This window comes from Salvelinus fontinalis, chromosome 30 (assembly GCF_029448725.1).
Source record: "Salvelinus fontinalis isolate EN_2023a chromosome 30, ASM2944872v1, whole genome shotgun sequence".
In the NCBI taxonomy this organism is placed as follows: Eukaryota; Metazoa; Chordata; class Actinopteri; order Salmoniformes; family Salmonidae; genus Salvelinus; species Salvelinus fontinalis.
Window position 1 is genome coordinate 23,824,621 of NC_074694.1, and position 18,740 is coordinate 23,843,360.

Genomic DNA, 18,740 nt, shown 5'->3' on the forward strand with positions numbered 1-18,740 from the left:
AACATGAACAGGTCTTTCAGATGTTTATATTGATAAAGTAAGACAGTTTATAGATCTGTAAGGTATTTCTCATGTTATTCCTCAAATTCAACTAATATGCCATAATATTTCACATCCATAAAAACAATATTTCAGGCAATGACTGCAAATGTTAGCAGTAGCACACATACAAAACTTGTGCAAAACTTCAGCTAAGAGCTTAATCAAATGAAATTGCATTTGTCACATGCGCCAAATACAACGAATACAATTGACGTTACAGTGAAATACTTAATGCGATCCACCGTTCGTCCATTATGCTAATGTTTCTGACCTGAGTCTTTATATTCAGATGATGTTGAATGGTATGGAAGGTTGTTCAGATGAATTGAATCACAATACAGTTGAGCTAGATGATGATTGACAGTTCAGTTGGCATTAGTATGCATTGGCTTTAGTTAGGATCGGCCAGCCAGTGGATAGAATAAGTAATTAAGCAATGCAAATCTAGCAACAAGATGACAATATTAATGTCAAAAGTGGAATGCAATAACATGTGTTGTGGTAGGCCAAAGCTAGAGCAGGCTAAAATGACAGTGGCTATGTAGTGCTGTATTCAGGAAAGGAAATAAACCAGATCAAATCAAACTTTGTCACCTGCGCCGAATACAACATGTGTAGACCTTAGCATGAAATGCTTACTCACAAGCCCTTAAACCAACAGTGCAGTTCAAGAAAAATGTAAGAAAATATTTACCAAATAAACTAAAGTAAAAAAACACTCGATTAGATCAATGCTACAATTTAATGCATTGTCATAGGCCATATAAATATGGCACAACATGATGTATTTGGTTATGTTGCATATCTTGATGTGCAACATCTATGAGGTGTTTGTCTGTGTTTTGTCATTGAGTTGATACAGCAGTGAACAGCAGTGGAAAAACAGGATAAGACCTTGTATGATATCCACCCAAGTGGCATTCTCTGTCAGTGCTGTAATCTCTCTCTAGGAAATAGCAGAGGCCCCACTATACTATATTGTTCCAGACCAGCCAAGGTTTCTCATTAAGACAACATAGCATGTGTGATCGCTTACTGTTGGTTTTTCTTTATGTTCAGACCAAGTTAAGTGGCTAGTCTGTCACTTGTATTGTATCGGTGTTAAATCCAACCATATTAAAGATGTGCTATTAACTGAATCTGGAAAGCATGTGATGACCCATCATGTTTAAGTTGATTTGACAACATAAATTGTCTTACTTTCACAAAGGCACATCAACTCATCGTACATAATTATCTGTAGTTTGTATACATGTGTTTATGCTTAAAATGTATCATTAAGGCCTCCCGGGTGGCACAGTGGTCTAGGGCACTGCATCGCAGTGCTGACTGCGCCACCAGAGTCTCTGGGTTCGCCCCCAGGCTCTGTCGCAGCCGGCCGTGACCGGGAGGTCCGTGGGGCGACGCACAATTGGGCTAGCGTCGTCCGGGTTAGGGAGGGTTTGGCCGGTAGGGATTTCCTTGTCTCATCGCGCTCCAGCGACTCCTGTGGCGGGCTGGGCGCAGTGCGCGCTAACCAAGGGGGCCAGGTGCACGGTGTTTCCTCCGACACATTGGTGCGGCTGGCTTCCGGGTTGGAGGCGCGCTGTGTTAAAGAAGCAGTGCGGCTTGGTTGGGTTGTGCCTCGGAGGACGCATGGCTTTCGACCTTCGTCTCTCCCGAGCCCGTACGGGAGTTGTAGCGATGAGACAAGATAGTAATTACTAGCGATTGGATACCACGAAAATTGGGGAGAAAAGGGGATAACATTTTAAAAATAATAAAAATAAAAAAATGTTTCATTATATCACTGTGAAATTAGTCCATCACACAACAAACCTATCCCGTGATAGCAGAAAATGATAGCAGAAAGTCAGCACAGTTGATGTTTTCACTTTTACTTACTCACATTCTGGTATTCCTTATTATTCCTGACATTTGTTCTATGTGAGTAATAATAACATGAATACATTTAATTTATAACACATTTTATGAAAAAAAACTCTCCCAAATTCAATAGGTGTTCATTGGATACAGCTTTTGAATGAGTCAACATAATCAGTCCGTAATCAGACACACGTTACAGGACGCCTTTGGAAGCAAGCAGAAATTTTTTTCAGGCTCTTGCAGGCTTTAGTTTAGGAAGACCTGAATAAGACATTGGCTCTTCCAGGAAAGCCCTCTGAAGTTGCCTAAATGTATTCTCTGTATTCTGTATTTGAATGTGTTGTGCTTGCCATGTGGTATAGTGAGTGAGCTCTCTGGTAAACTCAGTGGTTTAAGGAGCTGCCAAGGCTTCCAAGTGGACAGTGTAAGCCATGAGGCTAAATGCACATACACACTACAGTGGGCTGTTCTGTAGAGGGATCTTCGAGATAAACAGGCCAGTCAGGTTGAAACACACTTGTCCTAACATAGAGACACACATGTACTGTATGCACACACACAAATGAAGGTGCATGTACACAGACTTCTGCAGCTGCAACTCAATGACAGTCTGTACCATGCAGTGGGTCTCATCGGTATAAAAACAGAGGCAGGGGAAACACCCAATCAGATCAGTGGGATCATTATTTAATGCCATCAGTTTACTCAGAATTTACCATCAAGGACACTGAAGCTGTCTCCCATCAATTACTGTAATCCTAACATACATGTCCTAGAATGTATCACCTGTAGTCACATCATACTCCTGTCACACCAATTCGGCACATAAATACATACAAAATCATTGGTCAAAAGTCCTAAGTGGTCTGTGTTGAAAACAGAGGCACCATGTTGGAATCAATCTTCTAATTGAATTAGTGTTTGGCAATTGATGGACGTCGGTTGGTGTGGGAATAGCTTTTTTGGGGCTCCCCTTGCATGCCTCCCTCTCTGAGATCGTGTGCTCCCAGTGTTGATAGGGTGTGCATCCCAAATGGCACCCTATTCCTTATATAGTGCACTACTTTTGACCAGGGCCTTGTGCCGTGGTCAAAAGTAGTGCACTATAAAAGGGAATACGGTGCCATTGGAGGCAGACAGGGCCTGGTAACATGAGTGGCAGCCCCCTTCTCTAAAGGGGAGGAAGGAGTCGTGGTCAGTCAATTGTAAACATAAACATACCCTCAGTTTTTCCCAGAACAGCCTCAATGCAGGATTCATGGTTGTAGAAGTCTAGAGGTCTCTCTGGTGTTTTCCAAACAGCTATCCACCCACTGCAGCCTCCCGGCAGCACTACACTAGAGACTCAATCAAACCATTCATACACTTTTAAAATGAAGTGCTTTATAACACTAAAACTAGTGGCAACTGAGCTGCCACCACCTTAAAGGAGACAAAACTTTGCCGGAGTATTGAAACACGTGGTTGTCAGGGTATTAGAACAGATTTAAGATGTACTGAAACATTCATCCTGAGGTGTTTCTGAAATATGACGTGTTGTAACACCACATAAGACCTTGAAAAGGTTGAAAACCCAATGGTGTTTAGAGTCCTGTATAGTGCAGAGTTAGGTCCCTCTTTTAGTATTGTTTCCTCTCCCGAAAGCTCCCAAACACTAGGATTGTGTTTTGAATCCTGTCTAGTGCAGAATTAGATCAATTTTTCTGCAGTTTCCAAATACTGTAAAATGGGAGTCCCTCCCCTTAATGTATATTCCCTGCTCTTATATCATGTACTGGTAAACTCCTCATTGGTAATTCCAAAAGGTCAAAAGTTTTATGCTCTAACAAAGCACACAAAAGTTGGTCCAGGATAATAATTAATGAGTAAAAAAAGTATTTGAGACATGATTGAAGCATCAAAAGTTGAATCTTTTATTTGCTAATTATCAAATCACAAAACATGAACAGGTCTTTCAGATGTTTATATTGATAAAGTAAGACAGTTTATAGATCTGTAAGGTATTTCTCATGTTATTCCTCAAATTCAACTAATATGCCATAATATTTCACATCCATAAAAACAATATTTCAGGCAATGACTGCAAATGTTAGCAGTAGCACATATACAAAACTTGTGCAAAACTTCAGCTAAGGGCTTAATCAAATGAAATTGCATTTGTCACATGCGCCAAATACAACGAATACAATTCACGTTACAGTGAAATGCTTAATGCGATCCACCGTTCGTCCATTATGCTAATGTTTCTGACCTGAGTCTTTATATTCAGATGATGTGGAATGGTATGGAAGGTTGTTCAGATGAATTGAATCACAATACAGTTGAGCTAGATGATGATTGACAGTTCAGTTGTCATTAGTATGCATTGGCTTTAGTTAGGATCGGCCAGCCAGTGGATAGAATAAGTAATTAAGCAATGCAAATCTAGCAACAAGATGACAATATTAATGTCAAAAGTGGAATGCAATAACATGTGTTGTGGTAGGCCAAAGCTAGAGCAGGCTAAAATGACAGTGGCTATGTAGTGCTGTATGTAGGGTATACATCAGAGCAGATACAACTCGTAAATCTAGTAGGCAAACAAGCCAGCAGTATTAACTAAAAAGCAGGCCTTCATTTGCATAAAACACAAGTGCACGAAAGGTGCAAACAATGACGTGTCAATTCACTTCTTGAGGCATCAAGAAAGCTGATCAATGGATCAAAAGAACTGTTTTACTTGGACTATTAGCATTAGCAGCCAAAATGCTACACAAAACAAATGTTCTTATTGAGTGGATTCCTTTTTGGTTTCCTTCTTCAATGTGATAACATTGTATACTCACGTATTCATTGACGCATACTTTCTTGGATTTGTTTGTTTGTTGACTAGTTCATCTGAGCACTTGGTGTGCTCTCACCTCTCTGAGTTTGTGAAGGACTGTTTTTATACTTGACCATAGAGTTTGCTAGAGGGCACACCTGCCACAAATTCCATCTCTCCACCTCCATGCCCCAGGCTGGGGGAATTCTGAACAGTACATCAGCACAATGTTTGAAGTTCACATTTTGCCTTTAATCATCTAAACATTTGTCTTCTGATATATTAAATTCCTCACATGGTGTGTGGTTAAGCGGGTAAAATTCCAAATAATTTTGGCATTTTGCTGTCCCAACAGTCAGGGGTTCAATTCCTGCTTTTGCCTGTCCAACTTTATCTCCTTCTCTGTCTCTGTCTCCTCCTGTTTCTAATCTGTCTAAACAAAACACAGAAAAAATGTGGCAGGTAGCCTAGTGGTTAAGAGTGTTGGGGCATTAACAGACAGGTTGCTGGTTTGAATCCCAGAGCTGACTAGGTGAGAATGTAACCTTGAGCAATGCACTTAACCCTAATTCCTCTGGATAAGAGCATCTGCTAAATGGCTAAAATGTTCACATCCACTTTCTCACATGAATACCAGTGATGAGGGCACACTTTATAACTCATGCTACCTCTGCTATAACCTACATAGCCCTAAACATTTTGATTGTAACATTATTTATAATCTCACAAAGTGTCCTGGCAGCTGTAGCCTATATTTACTGCCAAAGTCTGCTCTAAGAAAATTATTCAATTCCCAGTGTTTTCTTAAAAATATTTACTGAAAATTAAATTTTTATTTATAATCAATTAATATTTATGCTATTAACAATTTGCAATTTAAAACCATTTGATTATATGAGAGACACAGTCTGCTAAAACATTACTTTTGTGTTTTGTTGCTGCCTTTTACATGCACTGAGACATCAACAAGTGTTTTCAGAACGCTCTCTTAAAAACACAATGATTCAGATTGAAGAGCCACTTTAGGTGTTTCAGAGTACTTCCATTCTGTTTTGATATCTATTCAGTGTATCATAACACTTACATTAAGTTTACATTCAAACACCCTCCAGAAACACCAGATCTCAGCTTAGGTGAACTACTTTTCCTGGTTTCAGAGTTTTGAGTGTTTCTATTTTAACAGTGTACCTCACTCTGCACAAAACAGGCTTTATTCACCCACCTACCCACCGTGATTACACTGTGTTTGGTTCAATTACTCACAGCTTTTGGAAACCTCCTCTTAAAATGTGTAGAAGTCACAGTTCAAGTTTCTATGGAAAAATATAATTATGTAACACTGGAATCTGGTTCAGCAAGATGAATGACCAACTACGGTAAAAATGTCAGTGGTTCTGTTTTTCTCTTCCTCTAGCTCTAGGACACACACATTTACATATTTTTCAACACAGCTTGATAAGCTTATAAATTCTGTATTGAGTCTTGATAATAAACTATAGTCACAAAGTCAGGCCTGATGGATGGAGTGTGTTGTGTGTGTTCCCTGCAATATGCTCTGCCAATAGAATGGAAATCTGACTGTGTATGTAATCATTCTAGAATATATCTATTTTGTGTTCCGTGCAGACGCGTAAGCTGACCAAGGTGGAGCGGCAGAGGTTCAGTGAGGAGGTGGAGATGCTGAAGGGTCTGCAGCACCCAAACATTGTCCGCTTCTACGACTCCTGGAAGGACAACTCCAAGGGCCTCAAGTGCATTCTTTTGGTCACTGAGCTCATGACGTCAGGCACTCTCAAAACGTGAGCTTGTCCTTCCTGCCCCCACCTGGCCCCAATACTCGTTGTAGTAGAGGAGACTGTTGTGCCTTTTTTGCTCCATTTCCTCTACAAATTTATTCTCACAAATTCTTAGCGTTTTAATATTTTCTATCTTTTATCATGATCATAGAATCTTCATAGAAAACAAGGATTGATCAAAATAGTTTTCCATGTAGACTTAAAGATGGGTTCCTGATAGTCTTCTCTGGTCTGGCCTGTACTGTAGGTAAGGAAGGAAAACAGTTAGTATATGAGCCTCTTTAGGTGATTCATCCTAATAGCCTGTGTTTACCTGCAGGTACCTGAAGAGGTTTAAGGAGATGAAGCTGAAGCTACTGCAGCGCTGGAGCCGTCAGATCCTGAAGGGGCTCCACTTCCTCCACACCCGCACACCTCCCATCATCCACAGGGACCTCAAGTGTGACAACATCTTCATCACCGGCCCCACCGGCTCCGTCAAGATTGGAGATCTGGGCCTGGCCACACTCAAAAGAGCCTCCTTCGCTAAAAGTGTCATTGGTGAGCACAGAGAGCCTATACTTTTATTTAGTTCTATATGTAATTATATGTTGGGGAGTGTTTAAGGTCAGGTGTTGTCGCTATGGGGTTCACCCAACTGGGGTCATCAAGTTTTAGGGATTCATTTCAAGTTTGAGTTTTTTCTAGTTTAGGACCATTGACTTTGAGTGCCCTTTCTAGATGCTCATTATTAGATCCCTCTGCCACAGATCCCAACCCTATGATGCATGTCCAGTGTAATCAAATGTCTGTCGCCTACAGAAGATTTGTTTGTGTAAATCTGTTTGTCGGTGTGTGTGTGTGTATGTTTTCTTGTGATTGGTTTTGACTTGTCTCTCTCCTTTCCTCCAGGTACTCCAGAGTTCATGGCTCCAGAGATGTATGAGGAGAAGTATGATGAGGCTGTGGATGTCTATGCCTTTGGGATGTGTATCCTGGAGATGGCCACATCAGAGTATCCCTACTCCGAGTGCCAGAACGCAGCGCAGATCTACCGTAAAGTCACCAGCGTAAGTGGGAATATATGCAATTAGGCAGACCCATTTATCCAAAGCGACTTACAGTAAGTAGTGCATGTATACATTTTCGCATGGGTGGCCCTGAGGGTTCAAAACTCAACACCCTGGTGGTGCAAATGCAAACACCATGCTCTACCAACTGAGCCACACAGGACCATAGTCCCACACAGAGTCTCCTCTCTCCTTGCAGTGTTCTTCAATAGCGTAATTGTTCATACATTTGCTTTCCTCCCCTTGCACAATGGAAGTGACAAAACAACCTTCTGGATGTCCTGCAGATGTAGGATCTTAATTTGGCCTGTATTGTCGCATCAAAATAATCCTCCATCAACAGGATTTGAATGCTTAGTCTATAATGTTGCTTGATCGGTGGTTAGGCTATTACCTGGTCAAAATGAGGTTACATGAAAAGTGGAATACTTTTAATATAACCGTGTGTTAGTGTAGGTTTTCAGTTAATTTATGTAAATCACAAAACTCATCTGCAGCAACAAAATAGTGATCAAATTAAGATCCTACATCTGTAGATTTCTGGATGAAGTTTTGATGTTAGACTCCACTCCTCAGAAACAAAGTGACCCCACGTGAAATTATGAAAGCACCATTTTTTAAATGTTTTTGTTACAAATCCAATGCAGTCGTTTTTATCTCAATATCAAATCATTTTGGGGTAACAATTAAGTACCTTGCTATGATTTTCTTCAATTAAAATGGTCAAATAGAAACAAAAATAGCTTCTTAGGAAAGAGCATTTTTTCAAGCAAGAATTTTGCTAGGACTGTCCGGGAGTGGTCTGAGCACACACAGACTGCCAAAGATTTCCAGCTGGCAGGCAAACACTGGAATACATTTCTGAGTGACAGAGTGAGGGCTTTGCATAGGCGCTTTGTTGCGTTTTTTTGTGGGACTGTAAAAAAATACCCGGAACATAAAATAGCATTATTATATGGTTCCCATGCTTTTAAAATAACGGTTCTGTTCCGGAACAGTATAGATCACTTTCGTTCCAGGTTCTGATTCCGTTTTTTTGTTATTTTCCAGTTTTCGGTTCTGTTCCCTGAACTGGCGCAAACTATGTGGCTATGTCTAAAATGACACCCTATTCCCTATATGGGTCTGGTCAAAGGTAGTGCACTGTATAGGGAATAGGGTGCCATTTGGGCGCATACTACTCTCAAAACCTTATTAACGCAATCCAGAAGTAAGTAACTCGATGAAAGGCCAAGCTTCTCCCTGACAGAGGTGTTTACTACTCAGAGAGGGAGTCAGTAATGACAGGAACCTCTACATTGAGAGCTGTGTTCTTGGGCTTTGGGCTGGAGCATACAAGGTGGTGACGCCACAGTGGGTTTGGGCAGGCGATGGTAGAATGATGTGTTTTGAAAATGACGTCTGCATTCTACACAAACAGCGCCTTTCTCTCTCTCTCTCTCTCTGTCTCTCTCTCACTCTTTCTTGAGACAGACAGCAGAGCAAACAGAGCCTTGTAGAGGCTATAGAGTGGGTCTGAGAGAGTGTGTATGGGTCATAAGTGCAGGTTATATAATAATACACTTTTACTTTCACAAGCAGAGATATTATGACCACTGTGGAAGTATGCAGTGCATTCGAACAGAGTCAGATCAAAAGAGAATACTCAATTGGTTTGCTTGCTTGTATACTGTCTGTTCCTTTGTTAAATTGATAAGCCATAGGGATATTATAATTATAGTGGAGGCCAATTGAATGGCAGTGTCCTTTGTTGTCCATTCTTGTAATCAAGTGTTTGTAAGAGTTGAAGCGATTTAGAGAAAAGGGTCCTTTACAGCTCGATCCTCTGTCTCAGAATAAATAGGCTAACAAGGAAAATGCAGGCCTGTGTCTGCCACTTGGCAAATCGCAAACATAACAAGTCCACATTGTTGCACAATTACAACAATGTATACCAGCTAACCAACCAACAACCTTTATTTACCCAACGGTTTTATTTTAATGTTAGAATAAACATGGGGTAACATTAGGACAGCTGTGATGTTAACCTTGGCTGTTTAAAACATGAGGGGATTTGCTCCATTCTCTTATCAGCGTTGACTCAGGGAGATTGAAACAGTTGCAGACCCATAATGGACTGCTCACTGCGCTGCACTGATGAGAGACAGAGGTCTGCATTCTTTTTGTAGCCACACTGCCATTTAAAAGGACAACACTAACACGAACAGATAAACAGACTATTTGGTCTCTCTCTCTCTCCCCCCCCCCCCCCCCCCCCCCCCCAATCACTGTTGTGAGTTCACTTATCATGAGGGAGGAATGTCTTACATGTTTCTGTGAGGCAACATCTGAGAAAGCACATACTTTGACCCTATCTATACATTCTCCTATGTTACTCTTATGTCCCCTAGGTTACCATTGGTTACCATATGTTACCTTACATTTTACACCAAGCAGATAAATAACCAATGTTAACCAGATTGCTTCTCCGCACAGGGGATGAAACCAGACAGTTTTTACAAAGTCAAGGTCCCAGAGCTCAAAGAGATCATCGAAGGATGTATCCGGATGGACAAAGATGAAAGGTATTTGGCTTCTCATAATATCCTTACATTACATTTTACATTTTAGTAATTTAGCAGACGCTCTTATCCAGAGCGACTTACAGTAGAGTGCATACATTTTATTACATTTTTACATACTGAGACAAGGATATCCCTACCGGCCAAACCCTCCCTAACCCGGACGACGCTATGCCAATTGTGCGTCGCCCCACGGACCTCCCGGTTGCGGCCGGCTGCGACAGAGCCTGGGCGCGAACCCAGAGACTCTGGTGGCGCAGCTAGCACTGCGATGCAGTGCCCTAGACCACTGCGCCACCCGGGAGGTCATTACATAAAACATATGAGGCATAAATTCTGCTCCTTCTGCTAAGAACTATACATCAAATCCTTTGGTGTTCAATTAATGTGTCAAATGAAAAGGAACTGATTGAATTTAATAGTTGTGTTATTCCTTTACATCAGGTACACCATCCAGGACCTGCTAGAGCACACATTCTTCCAGGAGAACAACGGCGTCCATGTTGAGTTGGCTGAGGAGGACGACACGGTGAAGTCAGGCCTGAAGCTGTGGCTCCGGATGGACGACACCAAGAAACTCCACGGGAAGTACAAGGACAACAACGCCATTGAGTTCCTGTTTGAACTCTACAAGGACGTGCCAGAGGAGGTGGCGCAGGAGATGGTGAGCAGCTCACATTTCAAGTTGCAAGTTTATTTGCCATACTGCATGTAATATCAAATCAAATCAAATTTCTATAGCCCTTCTTACATCAGCTGATATCTCAAAGTGCTGTACAGAAACCCAGCCTAAAACCCCAAACAGCAAGCAATGCAGGTGTAGAAGCACGGTGGCTAGGAAAAACTCCCTAGAAAGGCCAAAACCTAGGAAGAAACCTAGAGAGGAACCAGGCTATGAGGGGCGGCCAGTCTTCTACTGGCTGTGCCGGGTGGAGATTATAACAGAACATGGCCAAGATGTTCAAATGTTCATAAATGACCAGCATGGTCAAATAATAATAAGCAAGTTAGCACCTCAGGAGTAAATGTCAGTTGGCTTTTCATAGCCGATCATTCAGAGTATCTCTACCGCTCCTGCTGTCTCTAGCGAGTTGAAAACAGCAGGTTTGGGACAGGTAGCACATCCGGTGAACAGGTCAGGGTTCCATAGCCGTAGGCAGAAGAGTTGAAACTGGAGCAGCAGCACGGCCAGGTGGACTGGGGACAGCAAGGAGTCATCATGTCAGGTAGTCCTGAGGCATGGTCCTAGGGCTCAGGTCCTCTGAGAGAGAGAAAGAAAGAGAGAATGAGAGCGAGCATACTTAAATTCACACAGGACACCGGATAAGATATGAGAAGTACTCCAGATATAACAAACTGACCCTAGCCCCCGACACATAAACTACTTCAGCATAAATACTGGAGGCTGAGACAGGAGGGGTCAGGAGACACTGTGGCCCCATCCGATATAACCCCACCCACTTTGCCAAAGCACAGCCCCCACACCACTAGAGGGATATCTTCAACCACCAACTTACCATCCTGAGACAAGGCAGAGTATAGCCCACAAAGATCTCTGCCACGGCACAACCCAAGGGGGGGCACCAACCCAGACAGGAAGATCACGTCGGTGACTCAACACACTCAAGTAACGCACCCCTCCGAGGGACGGCATGAAAGAGCACCAGTAAGCCAGTGACTCAGCCCCTGTAATAGGGTTAGAGGCAGAGAATCCCAGTGGAGAGAGGAAAACCGACCAGGCAGAGACAGCAAGGGCGGAACGTTGCTCCAGAGCCTTTCCGTTCACATTCACACTCCTGGGCCAGACTACACTCAATCATATGACCCACTGAAGAGATGAGTCTTCAGTAAAGACTTAAAGGTTGAGACCGAGTCTGTGTCTCTCACATGGGTAGGCAGACCATTCCATAAAAATGGAGCTCTATAGGAGAAAGCACTGCCTCCAGCTGGCTGTTTGCTTAGAAATTCTAGGGACAATTAGGAGGCCTGCGTCTTGTGACCGTAGCGTACGTGTAGGTATGTACGGCAGGACCAAATCGGAAAGATAGGTAGGAGCAAGCCCATGTAATGCTTTGTAGGTTAGCAGTAAAACCTTGAAATCAGCCCTTGCCTTAACAGGAAGCCAGTGTAGGGAGGCTAGCACTGGAGGAATATGATAAAATTTTCACATACGTTGTAAGTCTTACTCAGAGCAAAGCTCTCAGCAGAGCATTGAAAACAGTAAATGATAAAGCTGAGATTTATATACGGTAAGATTGGTATACTATATCCACTCCCTTTGGTACCACTCATGAGTTGATCTCTGTTTCAGTAATAGGCTGTGTGGGAAAGCTATATGACCTACCACTGTAGGCTGGGTATATTCCCACAACACTTGACCTTCGCAGTTACCTAACATCATGGCCTCTTTTACCTTTACTTCCTCTACATTAATGATTAAAAGAAGGGTTTCCAGTTGTGGCTCTCACAAGCTAAGGACCAGTGGAAACAACTTAGGTGTAATACTATAGCTATTATGCAAGTAGGTAGTAGAATCAGCTTACATATTGTTGGAGTGTCGGTGTTGCAGCAGGTGAAAACACAGCCATTCTTATTTTTAGAGACAAACAAAAAAGTTACACTCACATATCCAGACTGTATGTATAGATAGCAAACCATACAGTAGTGATAATGAGTACAGGATGAGTTGAAGATGGAATATCCTGTATGGATTCTGATGATATAGATATTCTATTTGCCAGTGGTGGAAAAAGTACCCAATTGTCATACTTGAGTAAAAGTAAAGACATCTTAATAGAAAAAGTGAAAGTCACCCAGTAAAATACTACTTGAGTAAAAGTCTAAAGGTATTTGATTTAAAATGTACTTAAGTATCAAAAGTAAAAGTATAAATCATTTCAAATTCCTCAATTCCTCAAATTCCTTAATATTCCTTCAAATATTAAGCAAACCAGTCGGCACCATTTTCATTTTTTTTTTTATTGACGGATAGCCAGGGGCACGCTCCAACACAGACATATTTACAAACTAAGCATTTGTGTTCAGTGACTCCGCCAGATCAGAGGCAGTAGGGATGACCAGGGATGTTCTCTTGATAAGTGTGTGATTTTTTCCTATCCTGCTAAGCATTCAAAATGTAACGAGTACTTTTGGGTGTCAGGGAAAATGTATAGAGTAAAAAGTACATTCTTTTCTTTAGGAGTACAGATACCCCAAAAAACTACTTAAATAGTTCTTTATAGTATTTTTTACTTAAGTACTTTACACCACTGCTATTTGCAACAGACCCCAACCAGCAAACACAAGGAATCTAATACAACATAGTTTATGATTCGATTACAATTGTGGACACACACTGACAAATGCTTAGCCCATGAAGTGAAGTGGATCCGGCTGCAGACAGTCTGTCAAGGGCACAGGTCAGCGTTTAATCATCAGCGCTAGAAATGTGAGAGGAGAGCGTGGCTCAGGAAGATAGCGGAGGTCAGGGCTTTAATAATATAATGGCTGTCTCTCGTACAGGACGCATTACGAAGCAGCTTCTCCTTAGGTGAGTCCCAAATGGCACCCTGTTCCCTGTATAGTGCACCACTTTTTACCAGGACCCACACAATAGGGTGCTATTTGGGACATAGCACGTGTGTCCTCCAGCCCCTTTAGCAGAGGTCACTTTTAATGAGAAGGACCCGGCCTGGCCACCAGCCACAATTCCATACATGTAGCCTTTTCATCAAGATCCCATTTATTATCATCCAGAACTGGGTTTTCCTAACTTGGTCCTGGGGCCCCCCCTTGGTGCACACTTTTTACCCTAGCACTACACAGCTTATTCAAATAACCAACTCATCATCAAGCTTTGATTATAATAAGTAGTGTTAGGGCAAAAATCTAAACATGCATCGGGGGGGGGGGGGGGGCAGGACCGAGGCTGGGAAACCCTGCTCCAGGACATATCATCTGGGTTATGGGAATCTAACAGCGTAATCTGACAAGGTGTTGAGCGAGGGTGAGAGAGGAGGGAGGCAAATGACCAACTTTTGGTACATCCCAAATGGTACCCTATTCCCTATATCAGGGGTACAAACTCATTCCACGGAGGGCCGAGTGTCTGCAGGTTTTTGTTTTTTCCTTTCAATTAAGACCTGGACAATCATGTGAGGAGAGTTCCTTACTTATTAGTGACCTTAATTCATTACAAGGGTGGAGCAAAATCCCGGAGACACCATGCCCTATATAGGAAAAAGGGTGCCATTTGGGACGCAGTCCTTGTCTTCCCCGCCGGTCTGAGACTGGAACACTGTGTTCTGAGTGGGACAGGTTTGGATGTAATGCCATCCTTTAAAGGTCCACTCTGTGATTTACAGCTGTATCTTTTACATTGATTCTTGAAGAATATCAAAGGGCCTCAGATCAGCCCCTCCATACATAGACAGCATCTGCTCAATATATATTGATTATCTACACAGCAAATGACAAGACTAGCATCCTGTCCAGTGGGTGTACAGGTCTACTATTTTAATTTGATCATTGTTGTTGCAGATGATTTTCCTGCACAGCAGGAAATGCAGACTTGTAGTGTTTCAAAAGTTTGTAATTTCCCCTTTAAATTGTCAGACTTGAACAAAAAAAGGTATCAACCCTGCAAGAATGTCAATTTATTATAATCCACATAATAATTCACATGTCCTGTTGCTGCAGGATTATTTTACTGCTGTGAGAAACTGGTCAAATTAAGACAGCATACTGTCACGCCCTGACCATAGTTTGCATTGTTTGTTTCTATGTTTTGTTTGGTCAGGGTGTGATATGAGTGGGCATTCTATGTTGTATGTCTAGTTTGTCTATTTCTATGTGTTTGGCCTGATATGGTTCTCAATCAGAGGCAGGTGTCAGTCGTTGTCTCTGATTGGGAGCCATATTTAGGTAGCCTGTTTTGTAATTGTGGGTTGTGGGTGATTGTTCCTGTGTTTGTGTTGTCACCATACGGGACTGTTTCGTCGGTTTATTGTTTTTTGTTCTTTGTTCAAGTATCCTTATTAAAATGGATACCTACCACGCTGCACCTTGGTCCTCCTCTCTTTCTCCTAATGATGGACGTTACACATACGTATATGTGTACTTACGTACATCAAGCTGTCTCATGCTACAGAAACAGGAGGTAGGCTCCTGCCCTATGAGCCTTTCTAAATTTACATTTGAGTAAATCAAGTAGAAGGGTGGAGCAAAAACCTACTGACACACACTCGTGCCTTGCTCAAGGGCACATCAACAGATTTTTCACCTAGTCGGTCAGGTTTTCAAACCAGCGTCCTTTCAGTTGCTGGCCCAATGCTCTTAACCACTAGGCTACTGGCCACCCACTGGCTCAGACAAGGCATACACAGCTGTGATGAGCTTGTCGTCTTTTCATTTCATGTTGTTTGATGTACAGATGTAGGATCTTAATTGGATCACCCTGTTGCAGGCGAACTTTCCTGCACAAAATGTAAAACGTGTGGTTTATTCAAGGTTTTAAAAGGCTTCTAAAGATTCTGAGATTTTCCCTTCCAAATTTCTTTTCAACGTAATCCACATAATAATTCACATTTCCTGTTGCTGCAGGATTATTTTCATGCTGTAGCAAATGGGCTCAAATTAAGATCCTACATATGTACAGTACAGAAAAGCACGGTTAGGAAGTGCATCAGACCTCTTTTCACAGACAGTGCTGGTTCATGGGCCGTGAAATGTTCCCTGTTTGTCACACTATTGTGCCCTGACTTTGATATGTCCCTTCCTTGTCTCTCTCCCAGGTGGTGCTGGGCTTCGTGTGCGAGGCCGACTTCAAGCTGGTGGCCAAGGCCATCCGGGACCGTGTCAATGCCATCAAGCGCCAACGGGAGAAACTGCGCCTCCTTGCAGAGAAGAAGAAGCAGGCCATTGAGGAGGAGCCTGAGCCTGCACTGCAGCCGCCCTCCCCGAAAATCAACAGGTCTCCATCAATGTTGGAGACTCCTCAGTGCCCCATCGTCGTCCCCAACCCGACCCCCACCCCTGCCCAGAGCCAGGGTCAGACCCCCCCGAACCCTCTGACACACACCCTGTCCCCTGTCAATAGCTATCTAAACTTGGGCATCAATGCCAGCTTCATCCCTGAACCAGAGGAACCAGAGGCAGACCAGCATCAGCACTTCCAGGTCCACCACACCAGCTGCTCCTCAGCCAACTGTGAGAACACTTAACTTAACCTGCAGCTGATTTCGGCTGTGTCTGCGTCCTTAATGGCACCGTAGTCCCTATATAGTGCACTACTTTTGAACCAGGGGCCATAGTAGTGGACTATATAGGGAATAGGGTGCAATTTGAGACACAGAATTAGACTGTATCACATGTCACAGACTCACTGGTCAACAAGGTCTATTGTCAACCTTGACACCTGGTGTGGAATTTTAATAGCCCTCTGAGGTTATAAAAGCAATGTCCATTATAGCAGTATTTGGCAGTATTTGTTGATTTCGTAACTGTTGTTGTGCTGAATGGTCCTGACTAGGCCCTGAAAGAACGAAATGTGAGCCTGAGGATAACTTAATTATTCAGTCCTAGATGGTCTTACCTCTCCAGTCGAGTGTGTGTGCGTGTGTGTGCGTGTGCGTGCGTGCGTACGATCGTCCTCAAATGTTTTATGTTTTCTAGTGACCAGCAGGAAGACTATTAAAACTCTCTTTGACTGCAGGTCCCAAATAATCCAGGTTAATCTAGTTTAAATATTGGAGCAGCATTCTTCCACATTTGTCATTGTGTACGCACCATGGTGTTAATCAATAGTGAATCCTCTGAGTCCTCTCCGTGTGTGCACACTAATCAAAAATGCTGGGTTAAAAACAACCCAATTTGGGTTATTTGGTAAACCAGCGGTGGGTAAATATTGGACAGAACACACACTGGGTTATTTTGACTCACCCAGGTGAGTTACATGAAGAACCCAACATGTTGGGTTGTTGGGATTACCCAAACATGGGTTAATTTAACCATCAATTGGGTTTTTATTCACTTTCATTCTGGGATGAATGTAATCCATAGGTTATTTTCAGGAGGCCTGGCCCAGAAGTGGCGTGGCTTTCATGAAGTTATTTTTGGCCAGCCATGAGAGTAAATGTAATTCCTGTTAATTATGTTTGTACACTGAACAAAAATATAAACACAACATGCAACAATTTCAAAGATTTTACTGAGTTACAGTTCATATAAATAAATCAGTCAATTGAAATAAATAAATTAGGCCCTAATCTATGGATTTTACATTACTTGGTCACAGATACCGTAAAAAATGGCAGGGGCGTGGACCAGAAAAACAGTCAGTATCTTGTGTGACCACCATTTGCCTCATGCAGCACGACACATCTCCTTCGCATAGAGTTGATCAGGCTGTTGGTTGGGTTGTAACCTGTGGAATGTTGTCCCACTCCTCTTCAATGGCTGTGCGCAGTTGCTTGATATTGGCCGGAACTGGAACACGCTGTCGTGCACGTTGATCCAGAGCATCCCAAACATGCTCAATGGGTGACATGTTTGGTGAGTATGCAGGCCATAGAAGAACTGGGGCATTTTCATCTTCCAGGAATTGTGTACAGATCCTTGCGACATGAGGCAGTGCATTATAATGCTGAAGGTGATGGCGGCAGAGGAATGGCACGATAATGGATCTCGTCACAGTATCTCTGTGCATTCAAATTGCCATTGATAAAATGCAATTGTGTTCATTGTCCATAGTTTATGCCTGCCCATACCATAACCGCACCGCCAACATGGGGCACTCTGTTCACGACGTTGACTTCAGCAAACCACTCGCCCACACGACGCCATACATGCTGTCTGCCATCTGCCCGGTACAGTTGAAACCTGGATTCATCCGTGAAGAGCACACTTCTCCAGCGTGCCAGTCGCCATCATAGGTGAGCATTTGCCCACTGAAGTCAGATACGACGCCGAACTGCAGTCAGGTCAAGACCCTGGTGAGAATGACGAGCACGCAGATGAGCTTCCCCGAGACGGTTTCTGACAGTTTGTGCAGAAATTCTTCTGTCGTGGAAACCCATAGTTTCAACAGCTGTCCGGATGGCTGATCTCAGACTCAGGTGAAGAAGCCGGATGTGAAGGTCCTGGGCTGGTTACACGTGGTCTGAGGTTGTGAGGCCGGTTGGACGTACTGCCAAATTCTCTAAAACGACATTGCAGGTGGCTTATGGTGGAGAAATTAACATTACATTCTCTGGTAACAGCTCTGGTGGATATTCTTTCAGTCAGCAAGCCAACTGCACACTCCCTCAAAACTTGAGACATCTGTGGCATTGTGTTGCGTGATAAAACTGCACATTTTAAAGTGGCCTTTTATTGTCCCCAGCACAAGGTGCAGCTGTGTAATGATCATGCTGTTTAATCAGCTTCTTGATATGCCACAACTGTCAGGTGGATGGATTATCTTGGCAAAAAAGAAATGCTCGCTAACAGGGATGACAACAAATTGGAGCACAAAATTTGAGAGAAATAAGCTTTTTGTGCATATGGAACATTTCTGGGATCTTTTATTTCAGCTCATGAAACATGGGACCAACATTTTACATATTGCATTTATATTTTTGTTCAA

At 42.7% G+C, this 18,740-nt stretch overlaps 1 protein-coding gene across 1 annotated transcript in view; it reads left to right on the forward strand.

Moving 5' to 3' along the window:
• wnk4a (WNK lysine deficient protein kinase 4a) overlaps window positions 1-18,740 on the forward strand; it is a 74,660-nt gene that overhangs the window by 36,625 nt on the left and 19,295 nt on the right. The window contains exons 3-8 of the mRNA XM_055890115.1: window positions 6,338-6,510; window positions 6,827-7,047; window positions 7,399-7,556; window positions 10,032-10,120; window positions 10,562-10,781; window positions 15,910-16,324. Coding sequence (XP_055746090.1) covers window positions 6,338-6,510; window positions 6,827-7,047; window positions 7,399-7,556; window positions 10,032-10,120; window positions 10,562-10,781; window positions 15,910-16,324 — 1,276 coding nt within the window. The remainder of the gene's footprint in view (window positions 1-6,337; window positions 6,511-6,826; window positions 7,048-7,398; window positions 7,557-10,031; window positions 10,121-10,561; window positions 10,782-15,909; window positions 16,325-18,740) is intronic.